Below are 26531 nucleotides of genomic sequence, written 5' to 3'. Positions count from 1 at the left end.
TTTCACAGTAAGTTTTAGTTTTCTTTTTCTATTACATTATTTCAGGGATAAGGGACTGTTCAATATTTATGATATGGGAGGGGAAGTGCAAAATGTAGGAGGCACACAGTTTTTATGCATTGCGGAAGGAGTTATATATAATATATATATTGCCTTATGGGAGGGACATCATACTTACATTTTGTATTTATTTATTATTTATTTAGGTCTTATAAAAACCTGTAAGTTTCAAAGGTATGTTTTCTTTAAAAATCTCCAAATTAATTATATTCATTTTATTTTTGACAGATTTGTGATTTGCACAATACTGTTAATTTTTTTTTTTTCTAAAATGTAGTTTGCATTTTTATTTCACTCAATTACAATGTTGTTTTCACTGAGTTTTTGGTTTCGTTTTAGTTAACCATAATAATTTTGGACAATATGATTTCGAAATAATATATATATTTCATTTCAAGTATCAAAATTATGAAGGGACAAAAACATCACACTATAAAATCTATATTTCCAGTTAGGATAGGCCTACATTATACTTCAAATGCAATTATATAAAAATTACAACTGCACACTAAGATTTGCTACAGATTTTTGCTGTCAACTGCTGGAAACGATGAAATATAACAGTCTTTCCTTCTCTTCCTATCAATAGTACTAAAATACTCCATAAACTTTATTAGATAAACGTATATACAGAGAATATTTATCGATTTTAATTGCCATAAACAAAAAGAAAAAACACAGGACACAAGGAATTTATTTTCAATTTAATTTCTTTTAATATAATCTTATTTACATTGTATTTTTTCATAAATGTTTAGTACATAGTAAGTTACAATACTCTTGCATCCATTACACAGTGAACCTAGAAAATGCAGATTGAAATGATACTGCTTAACAGTCTTCAGTTATCAATCTACAACAAATCCCAATTTTGTTTTCCACGTTACTCGCTCGACATTTAGGTTTTTGATTTCATTCACTTCGTTGGAGGATAAATGACTGCAGAGAGACTTTGTTCATTCATGGTGGTCTTGAAGACGAGGACTACTTTTTCTAACATTCAGGCTATGAAGAAAAAGAGACGGGCAGAGAAACATCAGGGCCACAAAGAAAAAAATAATAAAGATGGTGAAATGGATGATGAAACATGTATGAAAAAGGCTTGTGAGATTTTATTATACATGTCACATACAACCAAAGAATTCCTGAACTCCTTCTTTCTGTCCTCGTGGCTCATTTTTATTAAATATCCAGGTCGCGCCCTCGGACCTCTATAACGTCGGGAGAGTTAGGTTTTAAAATTAGGGCTGGGAGGATCAATCCCTTTCACGTTAAATGAATGTAACATGGCATTTAAAGGAGCAGTGTGTAGGATTTAGGTGAATTTAGTGACATCTAGTGGTGAGAACTGCCAAATGCAACCAGCTGAAACTTATTCTGATTAAAATTCTTTCTGCGTTCATTGTTCTGGAGGTTTTTAACGGGAGCCGAATTATCTGCAGAGGTCTCTTCCTCTCCAAAACAAACTGATGAGGTGATTAAAAGCGTAAAAACACTACATAAAGCAGTATCACGTTAAAATCACTTTTTCTCCAACACTGTTTGGTATGTCCATGACAAGAATTCGTCAAAGTGTGCTCACTTATTCTCCTAATCGAGATGTTCAGGCAGTTTTTACCAGGAGCCAAATTATCTGTGGAGGTATCACAGATGAAAACACTGAATAAAGCAGTTTCACAATAGAAATCAGCGTTTCTGTGATTCTGTTCGGCTCGTCTCAGACGTGCCACTAGCCCAGCACCTGCTAGCCTGTGCTCAACTATTTTACCTGATAAGACATTCAGGAGATTTTTACCAGGAGCCGAATTATTTGCGGAGATCTGTTTCTGTCTCATCACAGACCGACCCAGTGATGTAACACTAAAAACACTAAATAAAGCAGTTACACTTCATAAATCAGTGTTTCTCCAATGCTTTTCAGTCAGTCTGTGAAGAGCACCTGCTAAAGTGTGCTAGCCTTTTTTCTCTGAAAACTTAAAATCCGGACGTTCAGAAGATTTTTACCGGGAGACGAATTATCCATAGAGGTCTCCTCCTTTCTAAAACAATCTAACCCAGCGATTTAAACTGATAAAAACACTAAATAAAGCAGTTTTATGTTACAAATCTGCATTTTTCCAATGCTGTTTGGCTTAGCGCGGAGCAGCTGTTCAGTACGGTGGCTGTCGAAACGGGATTCTCCCTGTATAGAGCCAGTGTTTGGTTTGTGCGATCAGGGCTACTGTAGAAACATGGAGGTGCAACACAGCGACCTCCGTAGATGAAAACTAAAGAAAACATACTTAAAATCAATTTCTGCCATTTTATCCCCCTAAATCTTACACACTGGACCTTTAAAAAAACCAAAACACAAACAGTTTCATACACTGACAAAGAGAATTTCTCCGCAATAATGTGAATATTAAAAAAATGTAACAAAATTCAATAAAACCCACTTTGTGGATTACTTGAATTACAAGTGAATTGACCCTTCAACTCTGATAGAGGGGGTGATGGAGAGATTAGTGTGGGCTCTTCGTAGAGCAGATAGCAGCTTGGTCAGTAATCACTTAGTAATAAATAATAAAATATCAGAGTGGATCAGACAGAGTGGTCGCAGATACAAACGGAAGAGACAAAAAAGTTACCAAACAGAGGAGCAGGCTCATTTGATCGTTTTACAGCGTAACCGGGTGCCATGCCTGACACATACACACACACACACACACACACACACACACACACACACACACACACACACACAAATACAGTCTCACTCTCTCGCTGTATCGCACAATCACACGAACATGCGCACGTTCTGATACACGACAGTGGTTAAACATGAAGCATGAATACTAGTCAATCAATCAGCTTGTCAGACAGAAAGACAATCCGCCTTGTTCTTCACACGTTTGATTTTAAAGTTCGCAGGCTCGCATGTGATTGGCCGATTCTGTCCGTTGACTCGTGTCGTTGTGAGTCGCTGCGGCGGTAGACATTCTGAAGAATGACATCATAGCTTGTTAAAACTGAAGGATAAAAATGCTTCTTCAAAACATTTGAAAAATTTTAAAATACTTTTTTATTTTTTTGTCTTTTTTTCCTTTTGTTTTTTTTTTTTTTTATCTCTTCCTCTCCCGCTGTGCTTCCTCCTTTAACCCCCAACAGTTCGGTGGTGAAGAGGTGGCGAGAGACCGCGTGTTCTTGTGATGCTTGGCCGCTCTGTATACTCCGCGTATACTCGATATTCTGTTGATGTGTGTGTGTATATAGTATATGTCAAATGTCAAAATAGTTTGTGTGCAAGTGCAAGCGCAAGTGTGACTGTGTGTATGTTGGTTTGTGGACCGATCACTCGACAGCGAAGCCGCAGGTCTCCTCCACAGCCGTCAGCAGTTTCTCGTAGAGTTTCTCATAAGACTCGTAGGGAGGGATGTCTATCCGGTTAAAACTAGAGACAAAAAGAGGACGTTTAGTGACATCACACGTACCCATCTGTAAATAAAAAAGAGAAACATGCATCTTGTCTTTTGTTTTTCTCACCATGTGTGGGCCTTGGGCAGGTTGTCTGTGTTGGCGTCTATCAAATGGATGGTGAAGAGTCTTGGTCCTGCAGAACCTGTAGAACCTTACACACATACATTCTAGTTATCACTGCTCTATTCTGGTACACAGAAACACTCAGCAGTCTTTAAACAGTAAAAACTCACATCAAATCAAAGTTTACCAAATAAATCAGTTGATGCCTTCATGGGCATGCAGGTCTAATTTAAGAAAAATATGTGGACATGCATTTGTGATACAGTATTTTGCTTATGCTGAGCATCAAAAGTGGTGGCCGAGATCCTGCCCGAACTTTCTGTTTCAACAAACCAGGCGATGCAAGATGTAGTTTCTTAATTTAGAGCCGTTCATGTTTTAACTGAATTGTTTTTGCAAACTTAAATTCAAGTTTTCTCTATCTTAGAGGGATAGTGTGGATTTTTTAAAGTGGGGTTTTATGAGGTACTAATACTTTGTGTGTTACAAACAGTAGATGTTAGTTTGGAGAAGCAGACAGGAACACCGCCACAGAAACAAAACACTACTGCTGTGGACGGGGGCAACAGCTACATGTCATTTAGCCACCTTAAAAAAACTCTATATCATTCTAAGTGGGCGCTATGTTATGAATATTTTCACCACTTTACCTTGCCATCTAAAAGCCCTTTCCTTTGGCACTACTTTCTAAACCACATTACACCCGTATTTCTAAACAAGTCTGCCTCTGGAAATGTTCTTCTGCTGTATTCTCTGGTTTACAAAGGTGTCCTCTTGTCTCCACATTTTGTCTTCACTGTCATGATCACTAACTTTTTTTTATTTATTTCCTTGTATTTGTTGTCTTGTCTAGAAACCACTATGAGTCTGACCTAAACAGCTGATCTGCAGCCTAATACGGTGCACGTTACGGTCGGGCTTATGCACGGGAATATGGGAGTTCTACAGCTGAGAAAATGTAGTGTAATGAAAAGAACTGTCTGACGGCAAGGTAAGTCTTAAAAATATTCTAAATATAGCATACGCTTAGGCTGATATTGATTTTTTTAGGTGGATAAAATATGTTTTGTTGCTGACCCCCCCCACCCCCAGCAGTACATTGCTTAGCTTCCCTGCCTGCTACTCCAGACTGGGGCCTGCTGACTCACTGACATCGACTGTCTGTAATACACTGAGCGGATAAGTACCTCACACAACCCCACTTCAAAAATCTGAACTATCCCTTTCAGGGTGCGATGTGCAACAGCAAGCTACGAGTGTGTTAAACAATATAAATGTTGCACGAGGACTCATTATCGACAGATACTGAAAATAACAGTCTTGAGTCTGGATTAGGGGTAATACCACAAATTGGGACATCCCTACAAGCAGGCAGCGTATAAGTGAATGTCCGGATTAGTGAATAATAGTCTATGGACAAAAGAATTGATTGGAAACTATTTTGGATAATTAATAAATCTTTACAGATTTTATTTTAAGCAAAAATGACAAACATTTGGCTTTTTAGCCTTTAAAATGGGACAATTTGATGCTTTTGTTACTTGATAGTGAACTGAATATTTTTGGGTTTTGGACTGTCAGACTTTTTCACTATTTCCTGACATTCTACAGGTAACACAATGAATTGGTTAATTTAAAAAAAATAGCTGTCAGTTTAATCGATAAAGAAAATAATTTAGTTACAGCTAAAAAATGAGGTCTGTAAGTATCTGTGCACATCCCTATGTCCTATATATTCTTGTAGTAAAAATGCCCAAAAAAGTCTATATATGTCTAATCAGTTCAAAGTCTAATTAGGTTCAAACACAGCAAACAGGGTCTTTTCCTATCAATCCTCAGGAAGACAAATAAACCCAATAAGCAGACCAAATGTTTGCATCAAACAAACATAGTGTCTGATGTGATTACAGCGTGTGTGTGTGTGTGTGTGTGTGCGTGTGCGTGTGCGTGTGTGTGTGTTTGTGTGTGTGTGTGTTTGTGTTGTCTAAGCCAGTGCATGACCCACCCTGCAGCGCCTTGAACCCTTGTAAAGGGACCCTGGTGGAGCCCGTGACGAACTGCAGGAGGCGTCCTCTCCTCTCCTCGCTGAATGCCTCCACCGCCTGCCAGAACCACCGCACCACGTTGCTTTCACTTGTACAGTGCTTCAGCCGGGTGTTCGTCTTCCAGTCTGCAAGGTCTATCTTCCCCAGTCCACCGATGATCAACTGGAGAGGAAGAGGTTTGAGAAAGAGGGAGAATATTAAGAAGAAGCAAAGGTGACACAGCAAACCACATATTACGGCAGGTGATGATTTGGGCAGAACATGTACCTCGAGTTCTTTATGGTCGAAAGGTTTGAGGAGGTGCTGGGGGATGAGCTCACTGAATCCCTTCTGTAGAGCCAGAAACTGGGCTTCAATTCCACGCATAAACCTCCAGTTCACATAAAGTCTGAAAAATACAAACACACAAACTGTAAACTGTACTGTATGTATAGACTGTACTGTGCACACAGGAGCCCTTTCAGCTGACAAGATGATACATATCTTTTACGCTCTGTATCAAGTGCACGGTTTGGATTTAAAGACGAAACATCTCACTGTCTTTACCTTACGTATTCTTTTTTGTTCTCCTCGGTGACGGGGATATTGCGGCCGTTAGGTTTCAGTTCATGTTGTAAGAACTTCCCAAAGGCGTTGTGCTCCACGCAGAACGTGTGGTCGAGGACTGAAGTGATGTCATTCTCTCTGCGCAGAGTATTAAAACAAGTTAAAAATGGAAAATCTGTCTTTATCAATTTAGGTAACAGTGCAGGACATAAACTAAGAAATAGTTCAAGATAAAAAACAAAAAAAAAGCTCTCTGCTTCTTGCTCACAATATCCAGACGAGGCTCTTGTGCAACTCCGGGTCGGTGGTCTCCAGGTCATTGAGCTGGATGGGTTTGCCTAGCAGCTGTTTGTAGAAGGGAAGCGTGAAGCTCCCGTTGATGTAGTGACCGTGAAAAACTGCCAGGCCCATCACACGACCCACAAAGTGGAAATAAGACAGGTGGTCCTGAAACAAAGTGACAGATGGAGGGACAGACAAAGATGGAGACAGAGGCATGGAGTCAGAGAGAATCCCCTTACTCACTTCAACTGCGCCCTATGTGTGTACGTGTACGTGTGTGTTTGTACTCACAGGGTTAATGGAGGAGTCGGGGTTGATCTGTAGTGTGTAGATATTGTCTGTTGAGTACTGGAACAGCCCGTAATAAGGGTTCAACATTTCATGACACAGCAGGTAGAGCCACTCCCTGCAGACAACCAAAATATTGTTAACAAATGTTCAAACCTCACATAGAAACTTATTAATTTCATCATTTATTAAACAATGAGAAAACTGACACGAAATTTTAAAGTGATATGATGTAGTTTGTGTGTTCACCGAAGTCTCCTTTAAAACCACCTCTAATGAACAGATGTAGCACTTTTTTAAGCCCAATCTTTTCTCTCCCCTGTGGAGGCTCTGCAGCAGTTCACCATCGCCAGCCTGCACCAGGTTTAGTTCACTAATGCCAAGTTCACACTCCACGACTTCAGCCCTGATTTTCTATTCACAGACAGTTTTTGGAGCTCCGCGACAAAAGCCCCAGATCAGAGGCAAATCAGCGCTTGAGCGCTGTGTGTGAACTGTTAAAAGATAAGAGCCAAGGGGCTCACCGATGCTTCGCAGAAGCTCTACAGATATCTCGCAGGTTAAATGGTAACTTACCTGGCCACGCCACCGTAGTCCAGGCCCTCCTCTCCTCTGAACTTCACCATAAGACGCTTCTTCAGGTCTTTGGGCCTCATCTTCATTATCTGTCGATATGACTCCTGTACACACACAGAAACTTTATTAATACATAACCACAGACACAAACATTAACATTAAGAAAAAAACAATTAGACCTTAGACTACCTGCTCAAATTCTTGACAATCTGACAGGTGCTACATAAGGCCACCTACAGACATTTACAAAAACAAATATACACTTTTTTTAGACTGCCAGCCTTAATCTCATTTTTTTTGCATATCAGGGTGATACCCATACTGAATTTAGAAATTATGGATGGGAAAAAAACAGATGGAATGCAATTTTTGCTAGTTGTATAAAAAAAATTGGAGGTGGTTTGAAATGCGATTCTAGTCAGAATTTTACAGATTTGTCCTAAAATCATATTTCTGCGACACACAACAATGACATCATATCAAGAGTGATGCAAGTGCTGAATCCATGATGCTACTACCAGCGCGCCATGAGGGACAACAAGGAGGACAACAGTTCTTGTCTGTTGTCTGCTGGCACTTGGTGGGCACCCCCAAATAATAGCACTTGACAGTGCGATTGTTTGGAGTTCGAAATGATGGACCTCTCATGCCTGGAAGGCTGCAGTGTGGCTCCGTAGTTACTGATGCCTACGGCATTACTACAGGAACCCACGCAGACAGCTTACTGATGTCTGGACACGCAAATCTGATCTCGTGCAAATAACTGTGTGGAGAGGCTGTCTTCAAGATGTGAACATAACCCTTTAGATTAGTGATGTTCTGTTTAACAGTTTATTAATAAGCACAATCAGTGCTTCTTTTGTGCTCCCCTCCAGAGAAAGAATAGGTTGTTGTGACTGGTGTATGAGTCAGGAGGAGCGTGGACGTGTCTGTATGAATGTAAACTTTCACAGGAGCTGCCCACTCTATCCACACTGCCTCCATAGCTCCACACTGGCACAAATGTCCCATCTATCTGCGTGTCTGAGAGAGACAGCATCATTGTGTGGTTCTGTGTCCTTCACGGGAGAAAAACTGCAGCACCCACCTCAAAGATCTCCTCTCGGGACACTTCTATGCGACAGTGTCCTGCTTGAGGCTGCTGCAAGGACAGCTCATGTCGAAGCAGCTTCAACTTGTGCACCAAGTCTCTCTCGTAGCGCGCCGCCACGTCTCCATCGACTCCTCCTCCTCCCCCGCCCACACCTCCTCCACCTCCTTCCTCACCCCCCACATCCATCTGGGGGGGTTGTGAGGACTCCTTCGCTTGGGATTGCTGGCTGGAGGTGGGAAGACATAAAGGAGGACAGGGAACATGACAGACGGTCAGATGAAGAGTTGACGGAAAGACAGAAAAAAAGAGCATACTGGATTACACGCTGCATTCACTCAGAGCAGCTAAATCTACATAAGCCCACATTTCTGGAAATCACACGATTATTAACAGAGCTGATGACTGTTAGTAGGTCAGAACCAGTCTGCGTTCAGCATTACAGCCGTGACAGATTAGATTAACCACAGATTAGTCTTGAAACCACTTATTTTGTATGTGTCATGCCACCCAGGTGTGGATTGATTTTGCCATGAGAGTATTTCAAGTGTGTGTGTGCTTGTACCTGATAATGGTGTGTAGGCGCGGGTCTGTGAACTGTGTCGTTCGGTTGTTGTGGTCCACAAAGTAGATCCGGCCCGACACGGTGCTTCGGACCTCCCAGCCCACTGGCAACGGCCCAAGCTCCTCACAGCTCACACTGGCCAGGTCCCTGCACCAGTAACAAGGAATCGGACTGAGACTTCGGCCAGCAGCAGGAATACACTGCACCAATTCAGCCTGGTGAGGCTGCAGCTTTCAACCAGACCTCTGTCTGCAACCGCTCTGACCCTACATACTGTACGCTCTTAACCCCTCATACTGCCTTAAAGCCAGGCGCCAGGCTGAAGGAAATAACCTGAGATTTATGCTTAATCTGTTGGTATGATTAGTGCAGAGCAAAATAAGGAAAATACAGACCTTTAAAGTCAACAGGCGACAGAAGCAGGGTCTATCAGGGAATGGCATGTAGTGTTTTGCGATAAAGAAAGCAAAGGCCGATTTTCATACATTTCTGAACACATCTAGCGGTTTAAATGTGAAATCCCCCAGTTATAATAATAGAAAAAATATTTAAAGCCTCCCTACACATGTTTTAAGTATGTAATAATACTCTGCTATGATTCATTTTTTGTTTAACATGTTTCCCCACATAAAAGGTAAAGAAATATCGTAAAGAATATCACACTGTTATGCTGGTTTACAAGCTCTGTATAATCTCTCTGTACAGTCGTGGAATGGGGGGACAGAGCTTTATCAGCTTTAAGCCAGCAACAGAGGTAGTAACAGCCCTCTCGACCTCGAGGTCTATGTATAAAGAGGGATGGGAGTTTTGATGGTGTGTTAATGTTCAAAGCAGCTAGTAGCAGTTAGCGGCTTACTCAACCAAGAAGGACAGCAGCCGAAAACGTCAGCCTACGTGGGAAACAATGAGGTCCAAAACTCCATACAGTCTGAGCCAAGGACAAGATTGGCCCTACCGAAAAGTCTTTCCTTTGCTTTAAAAAAAAAAAAAAAAAACTGTGTTCATATGATAAACATTTGGAGAATGATTCTCGCGTACATGGATCCGCAAACACCCGAAAATATTCTAGTATGCATTCAGGGTTTTTCTCACAGGATCTGCACATTGCCAGTTTAACAGTTCCAAAAGATTATGTTTTCCTGTATTTAGTGGGTTTACGTGTGTTTGAAAAATCCACGTGCATGCGCTAATTTTGGTGGCAAAGGGGTGTTAGACTGCGATCGACTTTGCGGTGAGGGCGTGATTATCTATTTTGCCTGGCATTGTTTGAATGTCAAATTTAAGCAAATCTCATCAACATCACCTTCAGTAGAGGAATATGAAAACAAGCTTTGCACAGTTAGAATCAGCACAGTCGAGGTCAGATATTTTAGGGGCCATAAACATAAGATAAACATATCTTTGAGTGGAGGGGGGCTTCATATTACAGAGCATTACACAAATGCTGTATATCTGCTCTATAACGCTCAAATATAACCCTCATGTGGCAATTTCAACTGTTCTCTGTTTCCGTTATATCATTCTTTGTCCTCTTCCTCTGCTGCTGCTGCAGTGACCTAGATTGTCAGCAGGGCTTATTCAAGGTTCATCTCGTTTCAGGTTATGCTTGGACTAGACATGACTGAAGTGCAATCGTACCGCGGTATCCGAGGGTCGTGCCAAGTGCTGACGCCTGTCTGTGTGTGAAGGAAGTACACCTGGCCCTGCACTGTTGTTCTTTGCTCTGTTTTAAGAAAAAGAAGAAAGATGTTACGTAATGGATACAACACGAGAGATTTTGAGATCGGTTAACTATCAAGAGGAATGTCTGTCTGACCATATCCCTCTGGCAGATCAGGCGGCTGGTGCCCATGAGGTCTGTTCTGAGGGGTGTGGCCATGGCCTCTGGAGTCCTGCCCTCTGATTCGCTGCGTCTGAAGACGGCCCTCCTGACTGGGTGAGTCTAGGCGACAGTTCCCGCCCCCCGCCGCACCAGTGGGGTCGGAGTAGGGCAGCGGCTCTTCACTGAAACATCCCTCAAACACAGGCCTAAACACACACACACACAACTAAAGTCATACTTAGTGTTTCACTGGAGCACATGATGAGTCAAGTGCTCTTATTTTGAACTCAGAGGAGCAGAGATTTGGGAGAGAATCAAACAAATAATAACTGTGACTAAAGTCGTCTTGCAGATAAACACGCACCAAAAAGTCTCAGTTCAGCTTCACGAGGGATCCAAATGTGACCGAGAAGAATCTTGGTATTGACATAAGACTTTAAGGATTGTATTTGATAAGTTAACAGAATATTGACATTGGTCATTACATTAAACAGACAAGTAAAACCTGAAGCTTAAAAAATAAATTCAAATACTTTTTTACAGGTCATTCGTTGACACTCCACTGAATTGTTTCAGGACTATGAAAATTATGTGAATGGTACGCTCAGGACTTCACAGTCACCAGATCTCAATCCAGCTGAACACTGTTGGGAGATTTTTGGCCAAATGTTTGAATGGCTGATATTTTCATGAAGGATTAATCATTAAGTATTCAGGATTTCCTACATTTTAGGCTGATATTTGCCCAAGCATTTTAGTGTTTTTTTTCTCCAGTGCTTGAAAAGTAAATATCACTGTTTCTACCAAATTAGCTCTGGTTCTTGAACCAGTTCGGTTCAGAATTCTTGAAACGTTGGTGGTGTAGAGCGAACCAGCCTCTACTGTAATCAAGGGCGTGTCATCACGCAGACTGCAGCACAATGCACAACGAAAGTAAACAGTGGTAGAAAAATTGCTAAATATACTGTGTATACTGTGACGTTTTCTTCTGTTATTATAGATACTTGTTTTTAGCCCCCCAAAAAGAAAGGATCAACTACTAACGAGACCACCGCATGCTTGTTTTTGTCTGATGATTTTACATTTGATTTCTCTGTTGTTGTCTTCTTCAGCCTCTCTCTCCGACCTGCAGAACATGACACGCCTGCTGACGTCATCATGGTTCGCACTCAAGGTCAAAAATATTGCCGATAATCTGTATCAGATTGTGTCAGCATGGGATGAATTTTTACTCTGCTAAACCTCAGGAAACTATTCTTAATTTTCTTAATATTCTTAAATTTTCACTTGACATTATAAAATATATTCAAAAGTTACTGGGAACGTCCTCTGTATTGTTGAAAATTTTGGTTTTGATTTAACATTCACTAAAGACATTTAAACAAAGTTTTGTGTTGGAGTTTGTTAAATCCCAAATTTTAAATTTGGACGTAAAGACTTTTGTTCATATTGTAAGTGTACATCGCTTCAAAATATTGATTATCTGTCTCATTAAGGACTGCATCGGTTTCAACCCGGACTGTGAACCAACTTTTTGGGTTCTGAACCGATTTATTTTTGGTTGAAATGCTTAACAGTTCAAATTTAGGACCGGGAACCTGAACAAAACCATCTCTATTTTGGTGGAAACAGTGAAATAGTGTTATATGGCAAATGAGAGACGACTGGTTTCTCTGTATAATCATATGTAGATCAAAAAGTATTTTAGGTGCTCCTGAAAAACAGGAAAAAAACAGGATATACAGGAAAGCACTCTAAAATCTAAGAGGAAATATATCAATGAGGAGGGAAGAATTCAGCACAGAAGCATGTTATTATACACTGGCAACCTAAAAATCTATTGACACACCCACCCATCATTTTCCAACAGTCCTCTGCAGTCCACCACGGGGCCTCCACTGCCGATGCGGTCTCGCGTCTGTAAGCTCACTGGAAACAAGCAGGCGGTAAAGGTCAGAGAGATGACAGAGCGGGAGGGCAGAATATGCACAGAGGGAAACAAAAGGGACATGGGGAGCGAGCCGATGGGGGTCATTTGTAATGATAATTTATCTGTGCGAGCAGCCTCACCTACTATCTGCCCCCGCACTGCGTCGCTGTCCGAGGGGTTCAGCTTACACAGATCCAGACGCTGGTCTGCAAGAAGAGGAGAAAAGAAAACACAAACTGAAGGCTGTTCTTGTTTAATAAACATCTGTGATTTGAATTTATGTGTATTAAAAATCAGAGGGCTGCACATAGAAAGACAGACGTACATCCTGTGTCTTTTAGCCTGCTGATGGCATTAGAAAGCAGTCGTATGCAGCCCAGGAAGCCCGCCCCCTGTCGTTTATGGATCTTCTTGTGGTTCCATATACTGATGGTGATGGAGTCTGTCTTTCCAATGTAGCTGAAAAACAGATGTAAGACATGTGTCATGTGTCTGCTCCATGTTTTCCAATAGTTTGAGCACAGTGTGATATCAGCATGATCTGAACATCTTGAAAAAAAATCTTAAGTTTTGCCACTCAAACATTAGACAGAGGAAGCTTGTAAAAAGTACCATATTAGCTCAAATATCATGTGTCCCTTATTGAAACACTTCATTTTTGCAACACCGGTCTAAGACAGAGGACCAAATTGGTTAAAACAACGAGGACATCTTTTAAATTTATTGTTAAATTCTAGTAAAAACAGTAAAGAAACATTCAAACACGTTGCGGGAGACTCACAGGTCGTAGTGCTGATTCCATTTGGGGTCCAGTGTGCTCTTGACTGTGTCTGTCGAGTGGCATTGACCTGATCCGTCCACCACAACCTTGGCAAATGGATCTGGCAGGCCTGCAGCACACAGCTCAAATTAAATGTTTGCATCCATCACATTGAATCACAAACAAGATCATGTCAAAATATTAGAACTATCTCAACTGGCTTAAGTACTGCAGATAACTTATCTCCACAACAGTGCTCAGGTTTGTACTACAGCAGATTCTTCTTCTTATCTGTACCTTTACTGAGACTGGCCTGCAGTGTGAAAAGCTATAAGGCAATAACAGCATATACTATCTAGTGCATAATGTCATCATAGCATGTGGAAACTGGCTAAAATGAGTGTGAGGACGAGTTAGAAATGCATATCATCATGACACAGAGCTGAGAGACAACAATGGCACTTTTTATTTACAGTATCTGTTTGTTTCTGGTCAATATTTATATTGAACTTTCTGATAAACAGATAAATACAAAACAGGCCAACAGACCACACAGTATCAAATGGGAAGACTATCAAAGACTCTAGAGGTAGACCGTCATAGATGATCTTGAGGTCAGCTTTGTTTTTTATTAACAGCCAAGCAACTCAGACATAATGTCAGGTCACTATGTGATTTAAGAGAGGCATGACGGTCATGGCGTGTACAACAACTACGTCAGCCTCTGGTGTAACATACAACATGTGCATTGGGGGGCGTTTTCTAAATAATAACAATAGAATAACAAGGCAAAATCAATCGGTTACTGTCGCTGTTAAATGGCAGATGATCTTGTCCTCAGCTCTGATGGTAAAGAGCTTCTGCACCTCATTGTTTTCCAATTTGGGGACATTTTCAGCTGCTGTCTTTGAGTTAACTTCTAAATGATATTAGCTGTTTTTTAAAGGTCTAGCGTGCAGGATTTGGTGGCATCTAGCTGTGTAACTGCAGAACTGAAACTTAAGTATCGTGGCTGATGAGGATATGCGACTGTCCCTATCTGGCCTCCATGTGAAGATAACAGCTCGTTCTTCGTTCAGTAATTATAAACTAATGAAAACATAGTAATGAATATTATACACCATTTCTGCCAAAGATGCCTTGAAGTCCTACATACTGGACCTTTGAGTCACTCAGCTGTGGGTCACACTCATAAGACGTCAGTGAAACGTCACACTCATCCCATCCATTGTCCCTTCAAGCCGGCTGTCCCTTTTACACAGATGTTGATTCGTTACTACCTCCACTTCTGGCTTAAACACAGGACAACTCCCAAATTCCTCAAGTTTACCTTTTATACAGAACATCGAGGCGGAATAACGACACGAAATTCACACCTTTAACAGGTAGTGTAAAAGAGGCTTTAGACACAAACAAATACACACACCACAAACACAAAGCTATACCAACCAATCTACAGTCTTGGTTTTGTTGGCACACACAGACCCTTATTGAAACACATCTCATCATGTATACCAATCACCATAATTCATGCAATGAACATAAGCGCCATAACGGCCGTACTTACGAAAGAAGTCTTTCTTTGCGAGGTTCTTGGCACATAATACTGCAAAGAAAAAAACAAAACATCATGAACAAAAATTCCACACACACAAATATGTAAATGATCTGTCTGTGTGTAGGCTGGTATAAATAAATGTATGCTGGTGCACATAAAAACTGTGTGGAGGAAGAATGCTGGTTAGGATAATATATGAATGCCAAGAGGACGGCAACGAGCAGGAAAACTTATGTGACGTGCTAACAAGAATGAGCAGTAAAGTATAGGCCGGTGTCAGGATCGCTGCACACGCAAACACACACACACACACACACACACACACACACACACACACACACACACACACACACACACACATATCCATCCACAGGCCGCCCACAGCGAGTGGCAGGATGCCTTCTCTGCCACATCATCTTTGTGGATCCAGAGAGCAAAACTTAACTGACCCTCAGTTTGTGTGTTAAGTATTTAGTTTATTGTGTGTGTCTGTGGGTTTGTGTGCAATTCCTTGTTATTTATTTGCCAGACAGCCTGTGCGGTGCGAGAACTGACATGTCATTCTGGGTCAGCTCGACGAACTCCGCTGTAAACCTTAAAAAACACCCAGCAGAACCACAATAAACTAATTCTTAGAAACATAATCGCGTCCCGTCAGTCACAAACACTGGTCTTGATTATAGGGCAGAGTGGGCATTGGACAAAAACAAGCTGCATGTTTGTATTCAGGGCTGATGTAACACACTTAAAAATGGACTGAAACGTAAGGTGTAACTGACATGAAAACTATAATAATATTTACACTGTATGTCTAAATGTCCAGCTCTGTGGACACAAAACATGCAAAAACATGTACTAAATTAGCTTCAGGTGTTGGTAAGAAACAAGTCACCCTGATAGAGACCAATTTAAAACACTTTGTGATGAAATGATTAAGTATTAAACTATGCAAACGTCAGCTATGATTGATAGTGCTTCTTTCTGTTGTTGCCAATAGAGAAGGCGCCACACTTCTTTTGTCTGCAACAAATTATGAAATATGGCTTCCTACAATTGATAAAACTTTGTTCAAGAAGTGAGTGTTGAATGCCAGAATGGTCAGTATACAAACAATCAACTTTCGGGTTACATGGAATTGCACAGTTTCAATTCTTGTGCTTACGTGGATGTTTGTTAACAATCGTTAATAAATTTAAAAAATATTTAGCACTCTGCTAGTGCTGGGCTTTAATGTGAATGCTCTGATTAATAAATTGATTATTTGACTGGACGCAACAGTCAACCTGCAGCAGTGGCCTGCAAATGTGACATTTACAGAACATCGATAGTCTGCATGCGAGGTGTTTCGGGGACATGTGTAATTAGCAGCTACAGATAATAACTTAAGTTACACTTACGTTACTTACTACTAAATAATATTAACAGGGGGAACCGCTTCTTCCATAATTTATGTACTGAATTAATTGAATTTTCTCTGTAAAGTTGGAAATAAAATTCTTCTTCTCTTATATTTCCACCAGATTAGATGCTTCACAGTGGGTGGGACCATGTTTACATGGGTCATATAAGCTATGTTCTGATTAAATGGTTTGGGGCGTGTAAATGCACATTTTATTGGGTCACTCTTTTTTTAGGATCCATGTAAACAGTTGAGTTGGAATCTCTATCAGAATGACTTCAATCTGATTGAAGAAACTGTCCATGTAACAGCAGCCAATGTTAAATACAGCAGAACAAATCTATAGAACAGCGATGTAAAACGCTCCTCATAACGTCTCCTCATGTAGTTGAGGTGTTAATTCACACTCCTTCGTGGAGCACAGGATGGAAGCTACTGTGGAGCATCATACACGAGTACAGATGTTAAATAAGCATTTGGATTCCTCCATTACAGCAGAAAACTTTTAGGAACTTACACTGACTGACAGATAATTAAGATAAATTGCTGTCTGACCAGAGTGTTTTTGAGAAATACCTTTGGCCTAATTTCTCTGCTTTTCTCTTTCAAGACAGAATAAATGGGAGCCTCTCTGACCAATGAGGTGGAATGTGTAACTACATCATGTCAGTCATCTTCATGCAGTTAGACGGGAGGAGAGATGGGCTGTCTTGGAGGGGGAGGAGTGAAATCCTGAAGGCTGTTTCCTCCTGCACATCTCTACCAGCTTCAAACTGGGTTTCATGTCACTAAACAGAGCTGAAACAACTAGCTGACTAATCAGCTATCTTGATTATCATGTAGTCATTTGGTTATTTTTTTAAGACAGAATGCCAAACATTTCTTTTACTATCGTTTTTTTATATGAGGATTGGCTGCTTCTCTCAGTTTTAAAACATAAATTGGTGTCATCATTTAACCCTTTGAAACCCGGATCAACATCAGTTTTCTGGAGCTGCGTTCAGATGCCTTTCACAAAAAAACAGTTTCAGCACTTTTTCTAGGTCATTTTCTTGTTTTTGAAAGAAATTAAACTTGTTTGTTTTTTTTTCAAAAACATGTAGGAAATTACCCAAATTTCTTTAAAAAAATAAAATTAAACATATGTTTTAATATGTAATTATGTATGTAATTATGTAATTTTTCCCCTAGACATTTTCCCTAGCTTTTCAAAAATAACTTGCTAATTCTACTAATTCTTAGCAGTTTATTGAACATTTCCTACCAAGTTGCTCATTCCCTTTCCCTGTTTTTTTAAGTAAACACACCAAGTTTCTTGGAATTCAAAGATTTAAATACTTGTAAAAGCATCTGAAAGCTAGACAAGAAAACTGATTTTGCTGCAGGTTTTAAAGGGTTAATGCAAATAAGCCAGCTATATGAACGTCATCTCAGAGTGATTAATCAATATTGAAACAAATTGTTAATTGCAAACCTAACAATCTGTGTTAATTTAACAAGGATGGGGCTGCATTAGTGTCATATTGTCTTGGCTCAGAAACAAACGGCTCAAACTGATCCTAACTGATCCGCCAGCCCACCTGACACCGTTATCATGGCTTTGAGGTGCAATTAAAATCTGCCGTGATCTGGTTTGGCCCAGACTTCCATCTAGGAAGTTAGTCAGCCAGCCAGCGGTTTAGGATGTGGTGACTGTGTGGTGGCGTAGATGTGTCTGGCTTGGCGTGGTTTATTTCCTGTGATTAACCCGTGGAGAATGGCTGCAGGATATCCTTCTCTCTTCCTCATCAACCCCTTCCATTCCTCCTCCTCCTGACTCAGACATTCCTCACTGAGACCTCATCTTTTCTCCACGAACACAACGACAGAAACACAGCTGGAGTGGAGGAGAATCGAGTTTCTAATTTGCCCCTGCTTCCTCTTTCAGACGAGCAGAAGAGGAAGACTTTGTCCGTCACTGTCCCTGCTTTGCTCTCCACCCCTCATGTCCTCCAATCTCCTGGCAGAGACAAAGGAGGAACACCCCTAATTTCACCCCGTCTCTCTTTTTCCGCCTCTTGACCAGCTCTTCTGTGGCACTCAATGTGTGACAGGCTCTTTCTCAGCGTCTCAGGAAATTCCTCACTCTGCCAAGGTCACGGCTGGTAAAGACACACACAGCTACAGCTCAGCTGGTCCTCAATTTCCCCACTGCCGCTTTCTTTTTTTGGCATTTATGTCCGTTCCTTTTTTTTTTTTAAACCTGAGAGCTACAGAGAGCCGGCGGGGGAGAATTGTATTCATCCAATCTTGAGGGAAAAAGAAGAAACGCTTCAAGGGAGATGATGAACAAAGGAGCTACCTCTGTACATCTCCAGCAACTCCACCAGGAATCTGACGCCACAACATGTTTCAGCAATCAACCATCGCCAACAAACATTTCTGCGATCCAGCTCTACTCTTGCAACTTAAGGCACAGTTCCCACCCAATCAAAAATGCATATTTTTCCTCTTATTTGTGGTGCTATTTATCAATATTTTGGTGTGAGTCGTCAACTGTTGGAGATATCGGTCTTCTGCTTTCTCTCTAATATACTTGAACTAGTTGTTACTCCACTCATGGGCCAAAAAATACATTTGAAAAACTCAGCAATGTCTCTTTCCAGAAATCATGACCCGTTTTTTTAAAATAACCTACAGACCTTGTTGTTAGTTTCAAATAGAAACTGTTTTCTTTTTACAGAACTACACCCACCAACGCAGAAGGAAGTGCGCGTCTCTCATCAACAAGAGGGTCGTGACAGCATGAGATGTAAACATAAATGGCGTCCTCCCTGGCCAAGCTGTAATGTTAGCTAACTCAGTGGTGTTGAGTTTTTCAAATGTATTTTTTAGCGCGTTGAGCACCACAAGCAGAGTGCGGTCTAGCTCCATTATAATGGAGAGAAGGCAGACATCTCTACGGCCGATATCTGCAACACTCTGCAACCCACACCAAAACGATCTATCTTAATAAACGGCACTACAATCAGGAGGGGAAATATATATTTTTGATTTTGGGTTGAGCTGTCCTGAATACTTTGCAGATTTCCAACCAGCTTTGTATCATAACAATGTGGGTAGTATGTGTGAATGAACTGTGGTAAAAAGTGTAGATCCAGAGAGCCCCCCCTCTCTTAAACTCAGATCAAACAGTGAAACCATGAAACGAGAGTTTGGGAAAAGGAAGTGGGCGTCCTACTCTTGCCTGAATTGTAAAAACGAAGGCTGAAAATTCTGAGATCAATTGGTAAAACCTGACAGTGCTGGTTAAGAAGTGGTACGTTTTCTACCTCTTGAGCGAAAGCGAATGTCAGAGCCCTTTCTGTATGATTTTTATGGTCATTTAGCACCAATTTCAACAGTATTTGCATCTTTTACATGCAGAGACAACCCAGTTTTATGAAAAGACCATCTTTTGGGCAGTGAAATACTTCTTTAAGCACAGAGAGCACTTGCTATTTTTCAGGTAATGACAGGAACCATAAAACTGTAGACGCTCAGAAGCTCGTTAAAGCTTCCTAAATCAAAATAACGGTCAAGTCCATTTGAAAAGATGCCAAGGCGCAATCAGTACTCGTGATCGCAGATCGAGCCAGAAAATATGAATACTAAGATCTTTCTGACTAGACAGTACTGTTGCAGAGGGTACTCACAGGTTCACATGTGAAGTAGGTGAGATTACAATGACATCACTTCCTGTGTTGCCTTCTCCTCTCAGCTACAAATACAAAAGCAGCTGCGAGCGGGCACGTGAGTAAATATCTCACCTACTTAATAACATGCCCAGCACCATAAACACTCACACAGAGCAGTCTGCCACACAAACACAAAAAGTAGGTTTCATTTCTGTATTTGCTTTATCGATGTGCTTGTTTGAGCAACGGCGTCACATTCTCAGTCCCTCCAATTCTACATTTGTGTGCTTTTAAGAGTGTATGTGTGTGTGTCTGCACAAGCTGCCGGCTCAGTAAGTGAGAGGATTAGAAGTGCTTATGCTGCTTCCTAAGTAAGCATGATTCCCCCCTTTCACTCTCTTCCCCTCGCGCTCTTTACTCTTGAGCCCTTCAATCCGACTACCTGGCAACAAAACCTGAGCAGCACGTGTTGCTTCCATGACCAAATTAACATTATCCTGCTGAATCACAGATTCTCTCATTCATTAGACGGCATTTTTTCTTCACAATAAAGCTCATTCATTCCCAAACAAAAACACCCTTTTTTCTACTATTTGACCCATTTCTTGGCTGTATTTTGCATTCAAGCCTCGTCGGCAGTGAGGGAACGAAGATTCTTTAAAAACCGCAGACTGAACTGGGTCGGGTGTTGTTAGAAATTTTCGATGTTGTGCAAGTACCGAGAGTTAGCTGGGCAAAAAAGAAATGTTATGATATTGGGACATGAGACTAGATATCTACTTAAATTTTGACGTCCTAATTTGGCAAGCATTGTCTTTTCCTGGTTTTAAAGGCTGTATCAGAGTAAACTGAACTTATCAGGATTATCAACATCAAGTGTCGCTGACATCATAGGGACATAAATAAAAATTAATAAATATTATTTAAACAAGCGATATTTTATCAAATAACAACAAAACTAGAGCTGTACCAAATGGACATTTTTACATTCAAGCTAATATTAAGGCTTTGACATGAAGGGTCACATTTCTGTTGTCATATTTTATGACCCCAGTGTCTTAAAAAAGAGAAAAAAGACAGAAAAGAAATCCTTGAACAAAACCATCAATATGAATAAAGTGATTCCTCAGATTAAATAAGTCAGTCTTTTCACTATAACAGTGTTAAAACCAAAATAGATGTTTTTGGAATTGTGGTTATATAAATGTATTTATGGTGCGGTTAAATTGCTGTGCCATTAATACGGGTGTGTGCCTCCCTTTGTGTGTGACAAGCAGGAGAGCAAACAGTTTTTAGACCGCAGTGAAAATGTGTTTTTTAATTTTGAAAGGCTAAATGGGAACAAATATGGATTGAGACAGAATATTTCAGTAGATAAAAACATATTGTGAGTTTTGGAGGAGATTACATCTATCTTTTAAATAAATTTTGACTTTTGGATTAAACAATGCTCTAGGGTTATCTGAATTGTTTGGATCACACAAGTCTGAAACAATCCTACGCAGCCACTATTAGAATCAAACGCATTAATAATAATAAGAACAGTAGTAGTAATAATAATAGTGTGGCTTAATCTGCAACTATACAGAAATACTGAGGTTTTAACAGAAAGAATAGACACGCAAAACAACAACAACAACAACAACAACAACAACAACAACAACAACAACAACAACAACAACAAAGCTGTAGCATTCAAATATTGATTTTGAATTCAAATGTCAACATTGTGAATGAAGCTTCTAATTATCCCGTACACCCCTAAAATAAACAGTAGTTTCACTTCCAGTACTTGACGGTGTTTGATACTCAGTTTCAAGAAGTATTAAGGTTCAATACAGAGACCTTATCCAGATAGGCATCTCCTTTTAGCAAGTGTTTCTCTACTAGAGCTGCAACAGTTGCCTGATTCACTAATTGGTTGTTAATCATCAAATTAATTGCCAATTAATCTGATAAGCAATAATGGGTTTTTTTTTAAGAAAAAGAAGTCAAAATTCTTAGATCTTGGCTCCTTAAATCTGAATATTTTCTGGTTTCGCTACTCCTCTTTAACAGTAAATAAAATATTTTGGGGATGTTGAAAAAAAAAATCATTTGGGGACGTAATCTTGTGCTTCAGAAAACACTGATCAAAAACGTTCACCATCTTTGACATTTTATAGACCAAACAACTAAATCAATTAATCGAGAAAACAATCAGTGAAAATAATCATGAGCTGCAGTCCTGTTCTCTATAAAGTTGAATACTGTCCATTCACATCTCACCAGATCACGAAACCTAAAGATAATGTGGTTCTCTTCCTGTAGAGCACTTCCCCTTCAGCTAACTTAAGCCTAACCACAAAATCACCTCTTGGCTAGCTAAAACAAGTCCATAAAAACCCATCGCGGTCTCTGAAATGTGAACTCGTCTGGTCTTTGTCTGTGTCCTCGCCACAGACACACAGGCCTTTCTGATGTAGGCCAAACAACCCCTCTCTCTGACAGACTAAACACAGTGCTGGCCAGCCGCGCAGCATTGCACTCCCATTGGCTCATCACACATTCCTCACCCAATTAGAATTCCACTCATACCTGTGGGGGCGGGGCTCAGTCGGGGGCAATAACCTCTGTTTGCATCCAGGCTGAAATAATGAGTGACGGGTTTACGCACATCCAAAACACACACACCCTCCACAGTACATCCATACACACTTTCACTACTTTCTTTTGTCTTGACTTATCTGAAAACACAACTGTCTGATTACGTACCACTTTTCACAGAATTCATGCATTTCGGTCATTTTACCAGAATACTTGCATTTAATTTTCTATTTTAGTATTGACCCTATAATAACACTGATGGATGATAGTACTTTAACTGAATGTCCTTTTACTAAGGCTGCTTAGGATTATTGTCATTGTCAAATAATTTGTCAATTATTTTCTTGATTGATTGATTGTTCTATAAAATGTAAGCAGATGACTTCTTCAAATGTGTTGTTTTGTTTGACAGAGTCCGAACCCCAACGATTTACAGTTTACTATCATACAAGACTAAGAAATCCAGACAAATTTCATATTTGAGAAGCTATGGCCAGTAATTTTTTCCTTTTCTGCTCAAAAATATAAATAAAAATTTACTCTGCAAGCTTTATTTCTAAAATATACTGTTTTTTAAATTTAGTGTCCTGACATTTATTTTTACTTATGTCTCGTACAGGATGTTAGTGTTGTCAAAGTATTGATTTATCGATTCTGAATATTTAAAATGGTTTCCATACTTATTTTCTGCAGTATTATTACACCAGTAAGCTGTGTGGTCTTATTGTTCATGTTTACTACTTCCACTCTGCTGTTCTCTGCTACCAACCAAGAAAAGCAGTTGTTTTCAAGCCTTGTCATATTTATCTTTTAATAAATAATAATAATTATTATTATGTCAAGTTTTCCCTGTGGTGTCAAATATGGTATCAAATATCAACATTTTTCGAGGCATTGCACTGAAGTTAGAAGTATCGTAACAGCACTAACACTGATGCATGTATTTCTTCTCACTATGGCTGCAGCTAAGGATTATTCTTATCGTCAGTTATTCAATCCGTTCTTTTCTTGGTTTATCAGTTCATTGATTGGTCTATACCAAATTGACACTGGCTGAATTTTTAGGTTGTCATTAAAAAGAAAATTAATTAACAGAAACTGTACGTACTGCAGCATATCTGCTTTAATGCAGTCCGTGCAAACTGGTGATTAAAATTCAATTTCCTTTTAAGTTCCTCATCCTCTGAAATCAAAACAAACTTTTGTAAATTTCATGTAGTACTCTCCTTTTTGCCTTATACATGAATAATTAAGTTTGTAACTCAATTAATTCTTTAAGTTTCAATGATCCTGTTGTAAGAAAAGTCTGTTGGTATATTCAATGGAGTCCACCTTGTGAATAATTCTTACTGCTCATTTTTCGTATTAACGGCTTCATATTATTCATGTATGTGTTGCCTCAGACGCAATAACTGAAGTATGGCAAAATAAGTGAACAGTACAGAGTTCTAACCGCCTTATGATCTAACACTTACTTTGCTTTTTTCAAAACAAAAAACACTGGCAACCTTTACATGTGCTATGTAAGATTTCCAACTTATTCTTACCCTGACACGTGCTCTTTTGGGGGACTGAACTCAGATATTTTGTTCGTTTTGGGGTCAGGCTCCCCTCTGTAGGGCACACAGGAGTCTCTCTCTCATTCTTTCTCACACACAGCTGGAACAATGGTTTTTACTGTAGCTAATGTAACCCCACTGGGCACCCAGGGGCCTCTATTCAAATGGAAATGACCACTCTGTGCCGCTGGGCAGACGCCTTGTCCTTCTGATTCAAAGTTGAGCAAACACGCACCAAAATGTGCTTGCCAGCAGACTAAATATTTCGTCTTGTGGTTTGTATGCACTGGTTCAGGAGGGAACATCGAGTAGTGCATGATTGTGATGGATGTTTTTGAGGATAAGTGAGCTCTTAAATGCTGATTAAGTGCCACATGCTGTCTGTATATTTTCTTTTCCGAAAGTGGATGTCAAGAGAGCAGAGCAAGCATCTTTTTTGACTACAGATAAACTTGAACTTATCTGACACACTTCTTCACCTATCACACGTCTTGCTCATATCGTTTATCTGTGCTGGCCACAATCACACAGAGGCTACTCAAGATTCCCAACAGAAGCATCTCCTGGTCTGGTAAAAACCCTCTACTCCAAAAAAACTCCAGATTTGCTTCACTCACCTGCAAAAAAACCCCAATTTAAAACTACTGAGTGGCAGGTAGATTTTGGAATCCACACGCCACAGTGAAAGGCAAACTAAAAAGTCACTTTCCAAACCTTGTCGGGGCTTGGTTTTCATCAATTGACTAACCGATTAATCTACTAATCAATGCAGCTCTATTGGACTATTTGTCCAACAAACAAAACAGCATGTTTTAAGAAGTCATCATGGACTCTGGGAATGTGTGATTCTCTCTGCTAACATTTTTTAATCTCTGATTTATTTATTCTGAACAGGTTATGAATAGATCTAAAATATAACAACAATAAAATGATCAATAATCCTAATGCAAACTCTGAATATATAAATTCTCATTAACAACATAAATAGACATGATTCAATATTCAAATGTCCAAAAAGGAGAAGGAATCCAGTATCTCAAAAATTAACTTATACAGTACTGTGCAAAAGACTTAGGTCACTAAATACTTGCAACTTTAGCTTGTTGAAGTTGTTTTTTCTTGAAATATTTGTGCTTTTAATATTATATACAAATTCGCTGTAAGTTCTGGTTGTATCTTAGTAAATGGACTACTAATAATAAATATTTATGGCCATTATAACACTGCTAACATAACATGGTTTAAGGCGACCTGAGACTTGAACACAGTACTGTATTTCTTTTTAAATATATTTTTCTTGTTAAAATGGACACGTAAAATACAAGAGAGACAATTTTTTTCTTCTGCTCATTTCTCTTGTGTGTATTAGAGTTGTTGTGAGTGTAAATCTGATTGTTGTGTGTTAACATTACCGGAACAATTAAAAATGAAATGAAGTTCAACGAGTCCGACGTTTGTCTTGCCACAGCTGACACAAGCCAATCAATACTCATGGGTAATCTAGGCTAGCATGCCAAATCTACTGAGGGATTGATTTTAGGAGAAGCCGTAGCTGGACATTCATGCAGAGCTCGTCGCATTCAGGTCAAGCTCTGTGCTCGGCTGGTCAACCCAAAAAATGGGTGTAGCTAGCAGGCGTTAGCGGTCAACGGTAACTACAATGTTATCATAAGCTAACGCTAGGAAACAAGTGTTAGCGTGATAAAGTTTCTAGCTTTCAAGAGTCGGTGTTTCAGGTGAGCTGTGAGCAGTTGACTAGTTGTCTGTCTCAGCTGTGAAACCCACATGATAGTGAACAGCTTCTTGACTGTCCTCTCGGTAATTTGGTTAGCATCCGAGCTAACAGGCTAGCACTTGTGCCACACAAAAACCGGATGTTTGGGCAAACAGCGGAGCCGCGAGCCCCAAAGACACTCCGAGATGTTTTGTTATGGCTACAAATATCATCACTTTACAGCAGAGGCTCGTAGGTGAAACCTTTTAGCTCCGGTTAAAACGTGCACCGTAAGCGCTTTCTCTCTCGGTGTCGTTTTTTTACCTGTCAGTCGGATTTTGATGCTGGACCCGTTCCTCCGAGTCCCAGGATTCGACATCACTCCGGGAAAAACGATCACACAAACTTCCCGTCGGAGTCTCCCAAAAACGCCGTTTCGCCACTTAACGGGAACGCGAATAACTTCAGTTTAAAAACATGCGGTTTGTTTGTGTTCTCCTCACGGGTAAAAATGTATTATTTCATCGCAAAGTCCTGCGCTCTTTCGAAATCCAACAACACGGGAGAGCATTTTCG

General features: G+C 40.1%; 1 protein-coding gene across 2 annotated transcripts; it reads right to left on the bottom strand.

Moving 5' to 3' along the window:
- Window positions 1-752: 752 nt before the first annotated feature.
- smurf1 (SMAD specific E3 ubiquitin protein ligase 1) lies at window positions 753-26531 on the bottom strand. Of its 2 annotated transcripts, none has more exons than XM_042504194.1 (18): window positions 26280-26531; window positions 15051-15089; window positions 13505-13613; window positions 13049-13182; window positions 12864-12929; window positions 12647-12722; window positions 10788-10999; window positions 10610-10694; window positions 8972-9118; window positions 8404-8635; window positions 7317-7420; window positions 6744-6858; window positions 6439-6617; window positions 6171-6308; window positions 5892-6012; window positions 5585-5786; window positions 3583-3667; window positions 753-3490 (listed from the first exon to the last, which is right to left on the bottom strand). In XM_042504194.1, the coding sequence occupies exons 1-18, from the start codon at window positions 26332-26334 to the stop codon at window positions 3391-3393; spliced, it is 2199 nt and encodes a 732-aa protein (XP_042360128.1). In that variant the 5' UTR covers window positions 26335-26531; the 3' UTR covers window positions 753-3390. The 2 variants fall into 2 exon arrangements, with proteins under 2 accessions (XP_042360128.1, XP_042360129.1); XM_042504195.1 differs by having other exon boundaries at window positions 3583-3658.

Source organism: Plectropomus leopardus, chromosome 17 (genome assembly GCF_008729295.1).
Source record: "Plectropomus leopardus isolate mb chromosome 17, YSFRI_Pleo_2.0, whole genome shotgun sequence".
Taxonomy (NCBI): Eukaryota; Metazoa; Chordata; class Actinopteri; order Perciformes; family Serranidae; genus Plectropomus; species Plectropomus leopardus.
Note: the sequence above shows the minus strand (reverse complement) of the source record. Positions and strands in the feature narration are given on the sequence as shown.

Coding starts and splice junctions, on each gene's coding strand:
- smurf1 (XM_042504194.1), bottom strand. CDS start 26,334: ATGTCGAATCCTGGGACTCGGAGGAACGGGTCCAGCATCAAAATCCGA. Junction 12,723..12,863: donor AGTGCGGGGGCAGATAGTAG/GTGAGGCTGCTC, acceptor GCTTGTTTCCAG/TGAGCTTACAGACGCGAGAC. Junction 6,618..6,743: donor CCGACTCCTCCATTAACCCT/GTGAGTACAAAC, acceptor ACTTTGTTTCAG/GACCACCTGTCTTATTTCCA.